General features: G+C 47.2%; 1 protein-coding gene across 6 annotated transcripts in view; it reads left to right on the top strand.

The window, feature by feature from the left end:
• The window catches only part of NBEA (neurobeachin), a 288,718-nt gene that overhangs the window by 259,350 nt on the left and 9,939 nt on the right, over window positions 1-19,429 (top strand). For 4 of the 6 annotated variants that reach the window (XM_076067457.1, XM_076067458.1, XM_076067459.1 and 1 more), the window contains exons 47-53: window positions 875-1,042; window positions 6,101-6,190; window positions 7,823-7,882; window positions 8,573-8,750; window positions 9,497-9,568; window positions 10,610-10,765; window positions 12,672-12,842. In XM_076067457.1, coding sequence (XP_075923572.1) covers window positions 875-1,042; window positions 6,101-6,190; window positions 7,823-7,882; window positions 8,573-8,750; window positions 9,497-9,568; window positions 10,610-10,765; window positions 12,672-12,842 — 895 coding nt within the window. The remainder of the gene's footprint in view (window positions 1-874; window positions 1,043-6,100; window positions 6,191-7,822; window positions 7,883-8,572; window positions 8,751-9,496; window positions 9,569-10,609; window positions 10,766-12,671; window positions 12,843-19,429) is intronic. The other 2 variants (XM_076067460.1, XM_076067462.1) reach the window with 1 other exon arrangement.

Consider the following 19,429-nt stretch of genomic DNA (forward strand, 5'->3'; position numbering starts at 1 on the left):
TGCGCTGCTGCTGCTGCGTCGCACTCGATTTCACGTGGGCTCCGCGGTGACCCACGCCTCCAGTTTGTGCAGCCAGCGGCAAACCCCACGGCGCCTCTTGCAGTTTGCAGCGCAAAAATTGGCGCGGAGATTGGTAACTGACAAATGCAAAGCGGAGACATTGTATAATGGTCAACTGTCAGTTATCTGGGGTATTCGTGGGGGAACGTGTTACCGATGTTAAACAAGAACACGAATAATCCAAACATGTAAATTATACTAAAAACTTGTATGCATACTAATTGGCGGTGAAGAAATGTGTTCTCCATTTTATTGTGATCACATGGGCACAGAGTTAGGGTGAGAAGCAGCTAATAATTAAACTAGTTTGTGAGTAAATATATTTTATGTGTTGTTGCACAAGCACGGTTAATCCCCAACCCCGATAAACCGCCCACAGATAATCTAGAGTTGGCTATTGCACAACAGTGGCAGTCTTCCCATCGTTTGTTTGACGTTTTTGGCACGGCTTTATTGTTGTCCGCTGAGGCATAGCTAAACTTGAGCCACTGCACTCGACTTCAGCGCGCTCGGACACGTGGTGCATGTTGTGGTGCGCAAAGAACAACGCGTGTTTTCCCGTGCGTCTTCAGTGTCTGGCTGGTGAAGACGCCGCCAATGAAGCCACCGCCATCGCATTTAAATCTTTCAATTTAAATCACCTACGCGCGTTCCCCGAGGTTTGAAACGCAAGTCTTGAGTCCGTAGTCCCCTCAATCTAGAGCCGCGAGCTGGCTCCGCTTGGCTTTACAAATCACCGCCGGCGCGCTGCCGTCCCCTGCGTCGGTCCGAGCTCACGGAGGCCGCGCGCCGGCGCCGCCGGTCCCTTCCGCAGGCACTCGAGAGCGAGATCGTGTCATGCCAGCTGCACCAGTGGGTTGACCTGATCTTCGGCTACAAGCAGCGAGGGCCGGAGGCCATTCGCGCCATGAACGTCTACTACTACCTCACCTACGAGGGCGCCGTCAACATGGCCTCCATCCGCGACCGCGTGACGCGCGAGGTATGACGTGGCGTGGCGCGTGGCGTGTGGCGTGGCCTGACGTGGCGTGGCGCGTGGCGTGGCATGGCAGTGATTACGTGGGCTTACCCCATCACGCATCAAAAGAGTACCGCTGGTCAATTTGCGAATCAGCGAAGTTTGGGTCTGTGCTTTGCGTAGAGGGCAGTAAAGAAGCCAGACATACACATGCTTCTCAATGTTTCATTTTAAATTGCAATTGCATTGCAATTCCTTTGAGCTACGTCCATGAATAATATCCATTTATATTATTCTTACTACGTCCAAATTGATCTGTGCAAACCCTCTTGATCCATGCATCAACTAATCCTGTTATCTGATCATTTACCAAGATAAGGGAAGAAGCTTATCCGCATGTATCTATTGATAAGGAGTCGTCCAGAAGTGGTGTCCCAAAATAACTCAATTATTACTATCAGTACTTCTCTGCAGATGAGGAGCCACCTGAAATTGATCCCCCGAAAGCACTGAATGCATTGTTGGAGATGTTTGTACGCAGAAGTGGCTGCAATTTCATTACATCATCTGTGCTTTATGTGTGCAGATAAACACAGGTAATCGGATTCGCCCTCTGTGCCTCCCCCCCCCCAGGGAATCAGATAATGGGGAGTTCCACTGTACTCCCTAATAACGTGCAGTCGTCAAATATCAAATAAGAGGGCGCAAAAGTTGGGAAATGAGGGATTCGCCGCCGGTCCTCGTCTCGGTGCTGTCGTTTGAGTTTCCCAACGTGAAGATGCGGATTTTGCTTTCGAATGCAGACGTCATTCTCAGGACACAATTCCTAAGCGTCACGGCTGTGACCGATGCAGGCGCTGGCTTCGTCTCGTCTCGCGATGGTGCCAAACTCTGATTTGTTTATATGCACATGCACCCCTTGCTTAGTGAAAGACGAACAGGTTTTCTCAATCATCGCCCCGTCTCGAGCATTGTCAGTGGCCGATGCGTTGCCAAATGAACGGAAAAAAACCCACACAATTTGTTTACTTAATTAAGACTAGCAAATAGAATATTACTAGGGACCCTGTGAAAAGCCGTACTACATCGTTTGCGAAGTAACTCGAAGTAACTGAATTCATGCCCCCCCCCCCTCCCGCACGCAGTGCTTCTCATGCAAATTATCGCGTGCGCCCGCGCGTAACTCCATCTCGACAGAAAGTCGCTTCATAAAAGGCGGGCTTTTTTTCATCATTGAGTTTAATGTAAACGGAAATTTGTGGGGGAATTTTTTTTTAGGTTAAGTTAATTGGTGTCAAACCGTGTTTATTGATTTTGCAGGCAATACGAATTAGAACTGGCTAGCCTTCAAATCCCAAACCCCTGCATCCTGTGTTTGCACAAAACTACTTATTTAATATTACAGCTGGTATTTAATACTGCCTGCGCTGCTGCGATCCAACATCGCATCGTTGCGCCATGTGTTTCGTTTATTTACTTTCATCGCCATGTGAGAGACGTTGATGCGTAACTCTTGTCTTCCATCCACGTCCGTTTTCATCCAAGTTTCTCTCCGCTCAAGCGAGCAACGCTTGGCTCTCTCTTCGATAGGTGGCCCCAAGCCAGTGCTGTATATTCCACGTTCCTGTGGCCGGGGCCATCACCCCCATAGGACAACAAGCAGTGTATTTGTTTTATTCGTCCTGAAGGGATAATGAGCTTGTGAGCCAGGCATTTTAAGCAGCGGGTGAGTGTGTCTAGCGTGGGTCTTGGTGCAAGGAATGAAATGGGGCCCTGCTTCTGTTCAATTCCCCCCCCGATTAGTAACCAGGAACTTGGGCCCCGGTGGGCCCCGGTGCAGTTGCACCACCTGTGTACTTGATAGTTACACCATTGACTCTTAAGCACAGTGCCGCCCAGAAAAATTTAGGACAAATTGAGGCCCTCAAAATGCAGGTTTCACTCCTCCCATTGTCTCGGATGCAAAATACCTTCATGGAGTCAATGACTTGATTTGCTGAGATTCTGAGCACATGGTAATGCATTTCGTAGCATACACAAATGCCCCCAAGTATGACTTCACAATTCTCATAAATGCAGGATTTTATCTGTAATTTTTCACCTCACTGGGTATTGAAGTCCCGCATCGTAATGTATGCGTGCAGGCTCCGTAGTTTGTCAGCGTAATAAAGCGGTGCCCTACAAGTTTTGACGTATTTTAAATTAGCACATTCATTATGTGTTCGTTTGTCAATATTTTCTCTCCCACTTTAGATTACCAAGTATAAAACACCGTGAGTGCTTCTGTTGTTTATTCATTACACCGCTGCCATCAAGAAGCCCCCTGGTGAAAATTGGTTTCTCATGGTTAAAAATTAAGGTTGGATTCGATTTAGTTTTTGATAGGCTATATATTTACAGAAGTGAAGTATTCATAAATTTGCTTCCCAACCAATATTGTAGCAAGTGAGAGAAGGAACACGGCCGTTGTTGAATATGCGCAGCTGCCTAAATCATCTATACATTTTACCGCAACATTTACAGGCACACCGCGGTGGTTGGATGGGTCAGAGGTGTTTCTATAAAGTTAGACTGAAGCTAGATCTATTCAATACCACTGCCCTATCTGTTTTATAGAACATTTCTGCTTTAAAGTGCCAGATTAAGCTACAACCCGACACACAAAATCCTCCGCTTGAGAATACTATCATCCCACACACTTCGTGGGTTTTCATCAGCCAGCTTAACATCCTCCCATGGCGGACCGGCGTACTGGTAGCTGTGCCGTCTCCCGAACCCAACCGGAGCCTCCGCGGCCGCTGTCGAGATGAAACGGAACTCTGTAATTGGGTCATGGCGAAACTAAAATGGGTTTGTGCACCGCGGAGTGACCGTGGCAATAAAAGGTAATGAATGGCTCTCACGGAGCCCCCGGGAAAGGACACGGCGGCGAGGTCCGGACATTAGGGGGCAGAGTTTGCGGAGCGGAAGAGTGAGCGCGTATCTCGCGGTCGTTACGTGAAGGGGAAGGCTGACAGGGAGCGGCCCGGGCGGCAGTAAATAAAGGGCATTTTTTTATTTTTATTCTGCAGAGAGTGGCGACGTAACCCCCTCGCCCCGGTTTTATATTCTGATGGAAATTCCACCGTCGCCTCCGAGACGCCGTAGGGAGCGGGCAGCGCTTGACGTCCTGGCGTGGCGGTGCAGGGTGTTCGCGACTGTGCCCCCCCCGCCCGCCCTCCCTCACCCCTCCCCCCCGTGCGGTCCCCGCACGATGCTGAACCGCAGCAGGGCCCACGCCGACGAGCCAATTAAGGCTGCGGGGAAAGGCGTTTCCCGAACTCGCTGCTGAGGCGTCCGACACCCTTCCTTCGTTTTTTACGCTTAAATGGTTCCGCGGCAGCGTGCCGAATGCCAGCTGTCAGCGCGTGGCCCTAAGGCGGTTCACGAGGGCCCTCTCGCATATTAGAATAACAATATGTTTAAATATACTGTACTGTACAGACCAGAGGAAGGGGAAATAATTTTGAGCTGCATTGTTCATATTTTGTATCCATCAAATTACTCCAGGCTATACTATGAGTGCACACATTTTACTTTTCAGCATATTGAGGCGTGATATAAATTGAAATACTCAATACCTTTGACCGGAGCCCTTATATTTGTTGATAGTGTAATGCACACACAATGCTTCTGCAGTACCTATCAGGGAATTTATTCGGTGTTTCTTAGACAAAGTGGCTCGGCGCTACACCAGGTGTTTCAATGTAGGTCACTGAATAATTGATAAGTCGCATCCACTGTGCACATCTCGGCAGAAGGCGCTGAACTTCCCAGACCTGACACATTCTGATCTCAGACACAAGGCGGCTGACTGCCACTGGCCGGCTGAAATGGGCCGGCTGAAATGGTGTCGCAGCAAATACAAACACGATCGCAGACCATCGCACACTTCCATTTCCCTGCAGTGAGCAGCGCAGGCCAACGGCGCGGGTTAATAACGCTGCCCCCGCAGCAGTGCTGGATGCTAGCGTTCAGAGTGAACGAAGGCTGCCACTCTCACGGAAGTTTTCTTAATGCTTCGCTAGGTCCACTCGTCCAAACAGTGTGAGATCATCAGGGGAGGGTGTTTGTTATTTCAGGCCTGTCTTGTACTCACTTGTTCTCAAATCAGTGTGACGTTGTCACAACATGACCCTCTGACCTCTCTCGAGTTTGTTTTTTTCAAACAAGCGCCCGGGTTTTCCGTGAAACCGCGCTGGAATCGAGGTGCACGCCGGCTTTCCATGTGGGGACCGGCTCTGTCCTTCTTGTGTTACCACCACGCGCCATCACCTTGCCAAGCCAAATGTCACGGCGGAAACGAGTATTGCCGTAGATAGGCGTGTGCGGTTCTCCCACACATCTGGTAGTTACTGACAAACCATGTTTTGTGTATGTGTGTGTGAACGTTTTGGATCGCCTGTGTTGTCTGCTCTGCCCTCGTACCTCACGTCCAGATATGGTTGTCACCTATCCTGATTTTCCCAGGACATGCTATTTTTGAGGTGGCTTTCCTAAGAAATCTGTAAGTTTTCCAGAGACATTAAATCCCCGGAATGTGTCAATTGCATTATAGTACACTGCATTAATTAACAAAATTAATTAATATTTAATAGTTATTTTTAGATATTCTTCCATGATACAGAGGTGGTAACCCGACCTACTTATCCAAGAATATCACAACGAGCTATGACTTTCGCCTTGCCCCGTGGTCTTTGTGTGTGTGTGTGTACGTGGTGGTGTAGCGGTCAGTGCACTGCACTACAAAACCGACTACCCGAGTTCGATTCCCACTCATGGCCAACACTAGTGACGATTATCTGAACCGATCCTGGGTCTGCCCTAGGTTGACTCGGCCTCAAATGAGTACCTGGTGCGGTGTGAAAAACATCGCCACTGGGGAGACAGAGGCGGTCAGGCGTGGTGCTGGCCACTTACCCCGGCCTTCATAAGTTCTCGCTTTCAGAACTTGCCCCGATGGTCTGTTAAGGCTATATGGGGGCAACTTTGTCTTTGTGTGTGTATGTAGACGTACGCGTGCGTGTGCGTGTGTGTGTCCAGGCGGTGGAAGCCCAGATCAGGAGCTTTGGGCAGACGCCGGCGCAGCTGATGGTGGAGCCGCACGCGCCCCGCAGCTCGGCCATGCACATGGTAAGCGTTCTCAGGCACGGCGGGCTGATAAAATCGAGATGCTAGAAACCTCCCAGCTGATGCAATGCTTTCTATCGACTTTATCTAAGTCAGGAAAGAACCCATTGTGGGTGGCGGTAATGTAGTGATTAATACGCAACACTTTGAGCCCGCCGACTTGGGTTTGACTCCAGGCCACAGCTTATGTCAGGAGCAAGTATTAATATCTGAACCAGTCATGGGCCCCTCCTCACCAGCATGGAGACCAGATGTCTATGTTAAAGGCAAACCTGGATATAATATGTTGAGTAAATAAAACAGCAACAGCAACTTCCCGGGTTCAAAACTATTAAAAATGCGGAAAGAAAACCTTAAAAGCATCCACATCCATACCGTGCGAGTAGTGGGTCCAACAGCATATTAAAAATGACATTCATGGTGGTATGTTTGTTATTGATGGTGTAGTTAAACTGTAACGCAGGCACACATCTAAGGAACATTACAGTACAGTACCTGAAAGAGCAATTCCCATATTTAGTGATTATTTCAGGAACTTAGAATCAGAATTAACACCTTTGGGTTATATGGGTGTGTTTTTGAGTCACCAGTCGTGGTAGTATTTTCGTAACCTATTTTCATTCGCCAGAGAAAGATATGTGCCCTCTCTGACCTGTTCGGCTTCCGCTGATTCACCAGCGCCAGGGTGAGCGTCCAGGGTGAGTGATGCAGGGTGAGCAATGCAGGGTGAGCGGCCACGGTGAGCAATGCAGCTCGTGAGTAGAGCACTGGGGGGAGGCCCACGTCGACCGGATCGGGATGTTTTGTCGGATGGTAGGACACGGCAAGGTGAAAGCCAGGTTGAATTTGGACTCTGGGATTTGAGAACCACAACGTACAGATTTGTGTCGTGTCAGACCGATAATTATTCTACTTATTGGGGTGGGGGGGCGGGAGTGGTGGTGCGTGCAGGAGGCAGTTTCCAAACTGTTTTTTTTTAGGAATGTAATTTGAGAATGTGGCTTTTTTATTGTATTCCTCCAGCTGCGAATTACGAATTAGAATATCTGTTGTTTGTCACAGTCGGCCGATAGCCTTGGTTTCTGAGCGTGCACATATTTCTCCAAAAACGTAACAACTTATGGTGAACTGTGGTTTCCTGAGTTCCTCATCTGCCAATTCCGCCGCTAAGTTCGGCTCAGCCATCCTATAAAAAAAAAAAAACACCCAACTCAACAAATTGGTTGGACAGGGCAATAATATAAAATGCACAAAATAATGAAATGTGGGTCGGGGGAGGGGGGGGGGGATGGCAGGCTGGCTGGCGATAGAAGTGCGAAAGAAAAAAAATACTTCAGGGTGTTAAGAAATTTAACCTCGGTGGGGGAGGGTGGGGGGGGTGAGAAGGGTCCCTCGCGTCTCGAATCCAGGCCAAGCGGAAAGGGCGTTGGGGCGGCGGCAGCGGCGGTGCAGGGCCCCCTCCACCCCCCCCGCCCCCGGTTGGCGCTCGCGCGGAGGCGGCAGTATGAGGCGGCGGCGGCGACGTGCGGCCGCGTGACAGCGGAGCGGAGTGACGGGGCGAGCCGCAGAGCGGCGCCCGTGGGGCCCCCTCCTGCCACTCAACCGCTCTCTCCCCTTCCTGTGTCCCGCCTCGAGGTCCCGGCGAGCGGCGAGCGCTGCGAGGCTAAACTATTCTCCTCTCCGGGGCTCCGAGGGGTGAGCTGGAGGCTAATGTGTATACAGACAGAGAGGGAGGGTTTGTGGTGCTCTCACGTGCACGCTTGTGGCTGTTTTGTACGGGATTTGCTTCGTGTGCCGTCGTCCGTTTTTTCCCAGGTCTCCCTGCCAAAATCATACGGCATCTCGTTGGGCTGTCACCTGGTTAAGTGAAGAATAATCAATCAATGTCAGTTGATACATTTTTAAAATCGCGCTCGGGGAGGCGAGGTTCTTGTTGTGCGAACACTGATTTAATGCTCACCGATTCCGAGAGACTTTGTATTTACACGACCGAGTGCAATTGCCGCGTTATTTCAAGAAACAAATAATGTCCGAGGCGCCGTCAGACATCATCTCTCCGCGCCTGCTTCTAGGTGTCACGACCCTGGCTCTAATTGGGCGGCGAGCACCGCTCACCTGTTGCGGCACCGCGACGAGTGCGACGGCGCTCCCGTACGCGGCGTGGTGCCTCGTTAGCGGCCGCGAGCGCTGGGTAGCATGAAAATAAATAAATCGCAACCCTCCATTTGCAATCCGCGACGTGTCGCCTTGTAAAATACAGAATTAATTGGAAATGTGAGTTTACTCCAGTCGAGAAGTGTCAGCTCTCGGTGTAACCCTCGGAAGAGTGTTAAAAATGAAACCCCGGCGGCGTTCAATTTCTGCCGGGTTTGGTTTCCTTCGCAGACGCCGATGATGTTCAGCAACAAGAGCCAGCAGGAGGTGATCATGGTCCTCAAGTTCCCGTCCAACTCCCCTGTGACGCACGTGGCAGCCAACACGGGCCCCATGCAGAGCCCCCCGGCCATCCTCACTATCACGTGCAGCCGCCTTTTCGCGATCAACAAGTGGAACGGCCTCTGTGGTGAGCGCCCGGCCGGCAGGGTGCTCGTGTTATTTGTGTTATCTGTAGCTTATGTATACAGGCTGTACATTACCAATTCATTATCAATCATTATTAATCATCATTATCATGATCTTCCTATATGCTTCTAAGCCAGGTGCCATTTTTGCATGGGGCTGGCTGCGCCATTTATTCTTATTCTGTGCCTATCCCCTCATCACATAGACTTTCCCCATATCTCATTACACCACATTCCTACATCTCACCCTCAATCTCCCTCTACTCCTTGGGCCCTGCAAAACCATCTCCAAGATTACGATGACGATGGTGTTGATCATTATTTGTCATCAAGGTTATCGTTATCATTCATCTCCCCTCCCCCTCCCGCCAGCCTTTTCCAGGGTGAGAAAATAACTTCCGCTTCGTAGTAAGTCAGTAGTGGTTATCCTGTAATAATAATAATACGCACCATTTGTCGCCAACCGTGCGAATCCAAAGTTCATGCGACATGTCTGTCGCGTGTAAATACTAAAAGCATCTCAAGACGCTCCACCACCTTCTCCCAGTTGAAGCTTGTGCTGCCCAACCACTGTGTGGGCAAGGGAAACACTTCTGAAGTTGATAACCAGTGTGGGCTCGTCAAGATGGCAAGGGTCTGCAGCCGCGTGTGAGTGCTTGCGGCATTTACCGAGAGACAGTTAGGTGCAGCAAGCAAGCCTGCGACCATGTTGGGTGTAATTCTCACGGCCTTCCCCTCGCCGCCACAGGTTCGCTGGAGAGATCCAGTGCGTCCATGGAAGACATAATGCGGCTGCCCGTCGAAATTGATCCCTTGTTGGGTAAGCATTCACGCACAGCTTATATGTACCGAACGTTTTACATTCACGCACTGTGTATTACGCGCGTGGATGCCTGCTGTCTATATATTTATTGTGTAACATTTTTTTTTAATTAAAATGACGTAATCCGCTATATTCTTGGTTCTTTCGGTAAAGTCACGTAGAAGGGAAACAATAAAATAATAAAAATATAAAACAATAAAATTCTCACGACGTTTCGACTGCAACACGAGCAATCATCATCAGGTGTGAAAACCACAGCAAGAACATTTTTAAAAACTGCAACTTTTAAAACATTTTCTTGCTGTGGTTTTCTCACCTGATGATGATTGCTTGTGTTGCAGTCGAAACGTCGTGAGAATTTTATTGTTTTATATTTGTATTATTTTATTGTTTCCCTTCTACGTGACTTTAACGAAAGAACCAAGAATATGAATCCCTGCAGTCACGAAAGCTTTAAATCAAGACGTAATCCACTGTTTGGTAAAGGCCCTTTCCCATTCTTTGTCAAGCATGGGGGTTGTTTGACCATACTTCACCACCGCTGCGCAGTATTCACCACTGATGTTAGCTGTGGCGGCCAGGAATTAAACGTAGGTTCGCTAGGTTCATGGTGTATCGCGACATCCACTGCTTTAAATTTTAAAATAGCCAGAGAGGAAACACTTTTACGATTTTTCGAGCACGACGATTCTCCTAACCCGATTACTCTCTCCTACCTGGATGATTCTATTAGCCCAGGTGTCGGCAACCTGCGGCTTCGGAGCCGCATGCGGTGGGTCTTTAAAGACTGCTTCGTGATGTCATTCACATCGCATTGCGGCTCTTGAAATATTGAATATTTTACCGAATTCGAAAAAAAAGGCTCTTATTGTTATTTGATTTGCCGACTCCTGCACTAGCCTTACGACTCTCCAGCCGGATGATTCTCCTAGCCCGATGACTCTTATCATCCCGACGAATCTTCTGGTCGGACGATAATCTCCTAGCTGTAGCCGTGCGTCGATTTAAAGAGGGCCACGCTCTGCGCTCGTCCCGCAGTGGCGAACATGGGCCTGCACCGGCGGCAGATCATGGACCCCGTGGACCACAGCGTGCCCACGTGCGTCAACACCTTCACCGTGACGGCCGACAATCGCTTCGTCATGCTCGGCGGGTTCTGGGACAAGAGCTTCCGCGTCTATTCCACGGACACCGGTAACGCTCGTTGAGAGACGCGCGTTGGAAAGGCCAGATTGTTTGTCCATCTATCAGCCTCTCTGTCTGTGTGTACGTACAGGTCCAGCGGTGTCTGTTCCTTATTTGTCTGCTAGGAATAGCTCGTTAACAGCACTTGCCCCAACAGTCTCTTAAGGCTATACGGGGGATCTTTGTCTTGCTAAGTATAGCTTTTGTCTTTCCAGTGCCGATATTTTTACACACTCAGGCCAGGTACTCTTTTATGGCTGAGTCTACTTATAGGGCCGGTTCAAATATCGCTCGTCACTGATGTTAGCCGTGGTTGGGAATCAAATCCAAGTCACTGGTACAGCTACAGCCTAAAAGCGGTCGGGCATGGTGCTGGCCACCCCACCTTGATCGTGCATTGTGCCAGACTTCATACGTGTTGCTCACCGACAGCATCTGCCCCAACAGTCTGTGTGAGTTATTTAAGGTTTGTCATGATGCATCAGTTAATCGATAAAAAATGTATCCTTATGCTCATGGTACACCCATCAGATCTTGCGTGTGAGAAATAAGTGTTTGTGGTTTCTGAAAAAAATATGCATACGATACGCCAAAGTTACATTTAGGCTGACGGAGTTAATAAAACTATACAAATGAGAGTTAAACCATGAGAAACAATGTCAACGAGATGGTAAAAATGAGAACACTTATTTATGACCCCAAATCGTGACGATATATGGAAGTGCTGGAGGACCAATTTTTGCATGCGCAATGTCTGTCCACGTCTAAATATAGCTGCCTGTGGCCATGTAAGTCTGCCAGTCGTGTGGCTGTCTATGTAGAGGTTAATTTATGCATGTCTTTTTATGCGTACATGTCAGTTTGCACGTAACATAGTACACATGTACACGTCTTTATTTGTTAGTGTATATATCTTGTCTCTCTCTCTCTATATTCAGGATGTTGGTCTGCCTACGTATGTGTGGCTGAGAAAAGTGTTTGCGAACAGCAATTGCCCCAACAGTCTGCACGGCTGTACGATGTACATCTGTCTTCGTATGGCTATCTACATCTGCTGTATGTCTTGTTCCGGCTGGGTAAACCCCCTCTGTACGAGTATCCATTCACACACGTACACCAATCTGTAAGTACCTCTGCCCCTGTCTATCTTGAAGAGGTATTCATCATTCCCTACATCCCTTCATCTCTCTTAATCCGTTGAGTCTGTGTACAATGTGTAATTGTGTAATGTACCTAATCGCTGCGATCAATGCACGTTATGCAATCCACCGAGCGATTCCGAGCACTCTCACCCTCGTGTCTCGCCAAGATCGTTTATCTCGAGCATCCGTGTAATTCAAATCCGCCGTGTCCTTCTCACACAGTTCGTACTAATCTGCATATCATCTGTCTGTCGCCCAACCAATGCACGGACTGTGGATTTGATGAAGAGCAGCATTTATGTTGACCTGATGATATTGGCTTCAGACCGCAACTGTTTCTCTGCCAAAAGGGAAGGTCATTATCCAGTCATGCTATAATAATAATAATATTCAGCTGTTTGTGTGGTGGAGTGAAGTGTGAGTACTCGCACTTCTGCCAAGACGTCTGGCTTGCATGGAAGAGGTCAAATGCCCTCTAGAAGTGTTCTCTAGATCTACTTGGAGCCTCCTCCAGCAGTGGCATTGACAAGAAATTGCACGGCTGCACCTTTTGACTTTCATACATGCAAACTGATATGCTGAATTTAAGCTAAGACAGCTTTTTGATGCTGGTGTATCGGCTGGCGTGGTTGTTTTCGGGCAGGCCCGTCACCAACCAATCAGGATCAGAATGTTTATTCACCCTGGAGAAATCCAATGAGCTATGAAGCTCTTTTTCCACAGGTGTCTCATAACATGCCGTATCCCGCGACCCCCCCCCCCCATTCCCGCAGGCCGGCTGAAGCAGGCCATGTTCGGCCACTGGGACGTGGTGACGTGCCTGGCGCGCTCCGAGGTGGGCGTGGGGGGCGACTGCTACGTGGCATCCGGCTCGAGGGACGCAACGGTGCTGCTGTGGCGCTGGAGCGGCCGGGAGCTCGCACTAGGGGACCGCACCATGCACGGTGAGAGCCTTGAACGACCTGGCCGATCCCCGCGGCCGTGCCACTCTCAGAGCCTCTGCATGCGCTGGGCCAAGACTACGGAATACCCTCGCACCAGTGGTTAGACGGGTGAAGTCACTCGCCCGTGTTTAGTTCTTCTCTACAGACTCACCTGTTTCGCCTGGCCTACACTTCCCAAATATGACCAGTCGACTGAGGAACTTGGCGTATTTATATTTCCTAACTCTGTGCATGGCGCACCGAGATCGCTGCATGGATTGCATGTATATTATTATGTTTAAAGCTGTCTCTCTGAGCCTTGGACACCCTCGGTGACCCTCAAAAAGCCTCCGGGTGTCTTTGTTTGGCTCTGTGAGCTTCTGACATTAATACAGGACCCAAATAATCATAAGCGAGCCTTAGGCTGGCTCTGTGAGCCTCTGGCGCCAACCAAGAGAGCCGCGTTGCATCGTACGACTTCTTTTCAAGAGAGCCCTATTTGGGATCCGTTGGCCAATTCCCCGTGAACTGCATTTGAGTGTGGAAAGAAATTGGAGTGATTGACAAAACCCACATTTCCAAGAGGATCCCAGACTTAGTGCACGGAGAATGTGCCGGCAACCTACTTGCAGTACCGCTTTATTACAGGCACGTCACTGCCCTGACAAATCGGTGCCTCGTATGCCCGGGATGTCGTCCTGATCTCTCCACATCGCCAGGGCCCTCCCCACACCACTGCGCCGTCTCTGCAGGCACAGAAGGGAGACGCGCTGACTAGCATTGCTGTGCCACTTAAGCATCGGGCCGCTTTAATCTCTCGTCAGAATTCCACTCCTCCTAATCTGCTCGTGTGATTTTTACGAACGATCGTTCGCTCACGAGGCCTTGGTCTCGTTAGGGATGGATCTGTTTCATCTGACTGAGGAATATTTTTTTTGAAACACGCAATAATAATAATAACACACGCGCGGGCAACCGGTTCTATGGATAGAGGTGATGCAACGCTCGCGTAATAATCACCTGATCTTCGTCAGGCATTCACCAATCACCTGATACTCGCCTGTTACCATTCACCAACTCTCCTGATCCTCATCATTCACCAGTTTGTGTAGTACTGTATAGCGGAAACTGCCTCCCCAACGGTGTACACCTGTCCATTGTATGTTTTTTATGCAGTGAGTCTGACTGTAAATGGTAGAGCAGATAAGCAGCACCGGGGCCAATAATACACAGAATTGTTGGGTAAAAAGATATTTTTTATTGTCATTGAAATCATATTGACATAAGATACGCTATATTCTTGGTTCTTTCGGTAAAGTCACGTAGAAGGGAAACAATAAAATAATAAAAATATAAAACAATAAAATTATCATGACGTTTCGACTGCAACACAAGCAATCATCATCAGGTGTGAAAACCACAGAAGAAAATTTGAAAAAAGTGGCGGTTATTTTTAACGTTAAAAAAACAATTTGAAAAAAGTGCTGGTTATTTTTAACGTTAAAAATAACCGCCACTTTTTTCAAATTTTCTTGCTGTGGTTTTCACACCTGATGATGAAAAAACAATTTGAAAAAAGTGCTGGTTATTTTTAACGTTAAAAATAACCGCCACTTTTTTCAAATTTTCTTGCTGTGGTTTTCACACCTGATGATGATTGCTTGTGTTGCAGTCGAAACGTCGTGACAATTTTATTGTTTTATATTTTTATTCTTTTATTGTTTTCCTTCTACGTGACTTTACCGAAAGAGCCAATAATATAAATCCCTGCAGTCACGAAAGCTTTAAATTAAAATGTAAGATACACTTTTAAATGTAATCGATAGAGCAGTCTAGGAGGACCTCTCTGGACAAACGTACATAGAGATTAGCTGCTGATATATCAGATTAAGCAATGTGCCTCCTCTGCATATCTGTCCCTTCACGTACAATTTTTTAAGTATTTTTCACAAAATCCATCAGGTACATGGCCTTCCATGAAAATTCGTAATTTCATGAGCATTGGTTCAACACAAGAACATCTCTAGACCATTTCAACGTTAAACGTCTCATCAGAAGGCAGGTTTCCTTAAACTGCCAGATGTTTAAAGGCAATGACTCTTTTTTAAATATGGGTACTCGATTTATGCTAAATCATATGATGCATCATGACGCCAAATATCATTTTGCGTTACGTATTAAACGTTTGCCTCTTATGTATATTGGTTTTAGACTTTGCAAAGTATATCACAGATAGACTGTGGATTGTTTTTTTTTTTCACCTGGTGAAATAAAGTGTCACAGGTAAGAAAATCGGAGAGAAGCAGCACTTATACAGTGAGGGGAAAAAGTATTTGATCCCCTGCTGATTTTGTACATTTGCCCACTGACGAAGAAATGATCAGTCTATAATTTTAATGGTAGGTTTATTTGAACAGTGAGAGACAGAATAACAACAACAAAAATCCGGAAAAACGCATGTCAAAAATTGTATTAATTTATCTGCATTTTAATGAGGGAAATAAGTATTTGACCCCCTCTGAATCAGAAAGATTTCTGGCTCCCAGGTGTCTTTTATACAGGTAACGAGCTGAGATTAGGAGCACACTCTCAAAGGGAGTGCTCCTAATCTCAGCTTGTTACCTGTAAAAAAGACACCTGTCCACAGAAGCAATCAATCAATCAGATTCCAAACTCTCCACCGTGGCCAAGACCAAAAAGCTCTCCAAGGATGTCAGGGACAAGATTGTAGACCTACACAAGGCTGGAATGGGCTACAAGACCATTGCCAAGCAGCTTGGTGAGAAGGTGACAAGAGTTGGTCCGATTATTCGCAAATGGAAGAAACACAAAATAACTGTCAATCTCCCTCGGCCTGGGGCTCCATGCAAGATCTCACCTCGTGGAGTTGCAATGATCATGAGAACGGTGAGGAATCAGCCCAGAACTACACGGGAGGATCTTGTCAATGATCTTAAGGCAGCTGGGACCATAGTCACCAAGAAAACAATTGGTAACACACTACGCGGTGAAGGACTGAAATCCTGCAGCGCCCGCAAGGTCCCCCTGCTCATGAAAGCACATATACATGGCCATCTGAAGTTTGCTAATGAACATCTGAATGATTCAGAGGACAACTGGGTGAAAGTGTTGTGGTCAGATGAGACCAAAATGGAGCTCTTTGGCATCAACTCAACTCGCCGTGTTTGGAGGAGGAATGCTGCCTATGATCCCAAGAACACCATCCCCACCGTCAAACATGGAGGTGGGAACATTATGCTTTGGGGGTGTTTTTCTGCTAAGGGGACAGGACAACTTCACCGCATCAAAGGGACGATGGACGGGGCCATGTACCGTCAAATCTTGGGTGAGAACCTCCTTCCCTCAGCCAGGGCATTGAAAATGGGTCGTGGATGGGTATTCCAGCATGACAATGACCCAAAACACACAGCCAAGGCAACAAAGGAGTGGCTCAAGAAGAAGCACATTAATGTCCTGGAGTGGCCTAGCCAGTCTCCAGACCTTAATCCCATAGAAAATCTGTGGAGGGAGCTGAAGGTTCGAGTTGCCAAACGTCAGCCTCGAAACCTTAATGACTTGGAGAAGATCTGCAAAGAGGAGTGGGACAAAATCCCTCCTGAGATGTGTGCAAACCTGGTGGCCAACAACAAGAAACGTCTGACCTCTGTGATTGCCAACAAGGGTTTTGCCACCAAGTACTAAGTCATGTTTCGCAGAGGGGTCAAATACTTATGTCCCTCATTAAAATGCAAATCAATTTATAACATTTTTTACATGCGTTTTTCTAGATTTTCCTGTTATTCTGTCTCTCACTGTTCAAATAAACCTACCATTAAAATTATAGACTGATCATTTCTTTGTCAGTGGGCAAACGTACAAAATCAGCAGGGGATCAAATACTTTTTTTCCCTCACTGTAGCTGTGGGATTGTATTTCTCTGTTCGGTCTCAATGGCTGTTAGTAATATGGAGTCCCCACATCAATTAGCTTTGCATGCCATCTTCAAACGCGCTCTCAAATAAATTATTTACAAAAGTAACTTTTCTTAAACCAACAAAATTAGGCTGCTGTCAAAAACCTTCCTAACTTTTTTAAAAGTGTATTTTTGAGTCCTTAATAATTGAGCTGCTGCTGCTGCTAATTATGCACAGTTGCTGCTGCCAGGCTGCCACAGTTTTTCAGCTCGGGCAGTCAATGTCTCTGTTATCCAGCACCATGCAGACATGCCTCAGTTTTGTGGATTTATTTTGCAGTTTTTGCAGTTTTACCTATGCTCTCATGGGATTTACAAGACACGTAAACTTAAGGCTTCTAGGATAATATTTCGACTCTACAATGTAATCTTAGGATATTACAAATCGCCAGAGTGGGTAATATTGTTTCTCCATATTCAGCCATTCTCACCTGTTGTGGCTTACTGTGCAGCACCGTCATGCAATGGGGCCTCCAACTCCACCCTATGTTCATTGACCAGACATACACAAATACAAAGATCCCCCATATAGCCTTTCAGACTGGTGGGACAAGTGCTGTTAGCGGGCACCTATGAAAGGCCGGCACACCCGCCCACCCGACTTTGTCTTCCCAGTGGCGATGTCTCCCCAGTGGCGATGTTTACACATTGTAGCAGGTACTCATTTTAGGCTAAATCGACCTAGAGGAGGCCCAGGACCGATTCAGATATTCGTCACTGCTGTTGGTGGCCATGAGCGGGTGTCATACTCGGGTCGCCAGGTTTGTAGCGCAGCGCACTTAATGCTGCGCCACCCCTCCCCACACACGGAAGACACAGACACACGTGCAGGACAAGGCATCGATAAAGTCTCTCATGTTTCCGTCGAAACAATTTTCAACTGGAGCGTAAGTGGTGCGTCTGTTCTTTTATTGTTTCGCTGTTTTTGTTTCCCCCCATTGATTTCAGTTGAAAGCGTTTTAGCCAGCGGACTATATAAAGGAGCGAGCGAAGAATCTTCGTCGTCTCGTCGATCTTGCAAGCTCCAAACTTCCCCACTCGCTCGACTCGCCACGTGAATGCAGTGGCCGTACCGTAGCTTTTCTTCGCCTCTCCTACGAGTGCCCTGGCCCCATTCCGTTTCCTGTTTGTACGGAGAGGCCTTTGTGACCGTCAGGCACTCCGATAATTAAATTGAGGACACGCGTTTCTTGGATTTCGATCTGAAGATCGTTATAATTTACTTAGTGTCTCAGAAAGGAAGCTCAGTAATTCAAACCTTTGTTGGTTTTGGTTAAAATCTCAGAAATGCCAGCGAGTAATTAAAGCGTACAGAGGGTTTATTTTTTATTTTTTTTATTTTTGAACGGATGGCCAAACCTTAATTTTCATTAGCGCTAATTTGCCAAGGACACATAGTCAAGTGTTGTGTTTACTCAATGTCACATCAGGATTCATCACACCTAAACACTGGTGGCAACCAAGACTGGAAATCCTGACAACCATCGCACAAACCTCTTAAAACAAACTGTGGTTGTAATTCATTTTTGTAAAATAATAATGCGGCAATACGCAGTTGAAGGGATACGGAGGAGTTGAAACTCTGGCGTTTTGAAGGTTCAGCCAGTGTAGATCTGTGAGGACCGTGTTAAGTAACATGGCAGTCTACGTAGAAAAGTAACATTTAAATTAGTGCAAATCAAGGCCTGGAGAGCTGAATTTTCACAAGCTTGTTTTTTTTTCTTAATTTAAATAACGTGATATTTATTTGATATGCTGCACTCAGGCCGTATTCCAATTTTTTCTCCAAAATTAGTACGAGCATTGGTTGAAGGTGAATCTAAATATGCCTCAATTGCATGAACAATTTGATTTTACATGTTGACAATGATGCGCTCACACGTGTTCTAAAGCATGTGATTAAGTAAAGCACAAAGCTTATTATTTAATAGCGGAGCCTTTTTTTTGTAAGAACCCCGTGTGACCTTCCTGGCTCTCCTTATGGTGATAAACCTTCTTTTGGTTGGACGGGGGCAAGGCTCAAGTTTCCTAATCGCTGTGGTTTTGACCTCACTGTTTATAGTCCACAACAAGTGTTTTAAAGTCTTTCTACTCACGGTTGCCTTTCCTCATGAATGAGAGGGGGGGGGGGTTGATGTTTTTTCACGCAATTCTTCACAGCGCTTTGAAACATTATTCATCCGCTTTTATTCACGCACTTATTATTTCTCAAATCGCACGACCGCGATCTGGCATTTAATTTGCCCTGCGCCGCCGCGGCCGTGGGTCCTGTTTGTTTTAAAAATTTCACAAACTGTAAATAAACCAAAAAAGAAGTTGCGTGGAAGTTCAATTTCGGCAAAAAAATATTAGCATTTCCAAGAACACCGTCAGGCACCGATGGTGCGTGCCGCACGCCCGGCTCGCAGCCTTGTTCGTTTGCTTTAAGCCGCGTTTTTTATGTGAACTACACCGAAAAAAATAATACAATAACATTTCCTGCTGTGACTTACATCTGATATGTCATGCTTCATGGTAGAACAAAGCCAAGGGTCCGTTTTTTCTACCCAACTCTCTCTCCTCTTGTATTTACATTTCTTCCGGTAATACATCATTTGTTAGCATAAAAAAAAAGGAAGGTGCTGGACAGATGCCA

Source organism: Petromyzon marinus, chromosome 16, assembly GCF_048934315.1.
Source record: "Petromyzon marinus isolate PM22_M1 ecotype Great Lakes invasive population chromosome 16, UKy_Petmar_22M1.pri1.0, whole genome shotgun sequence".
Classification (NCBI taxonomy): Eukaryota; Metazoa; Chordata; class Hyperoartia; order Petromyzontiformes; family Petromyzontidae; genus Petromyzon; species Petromyzon marinus.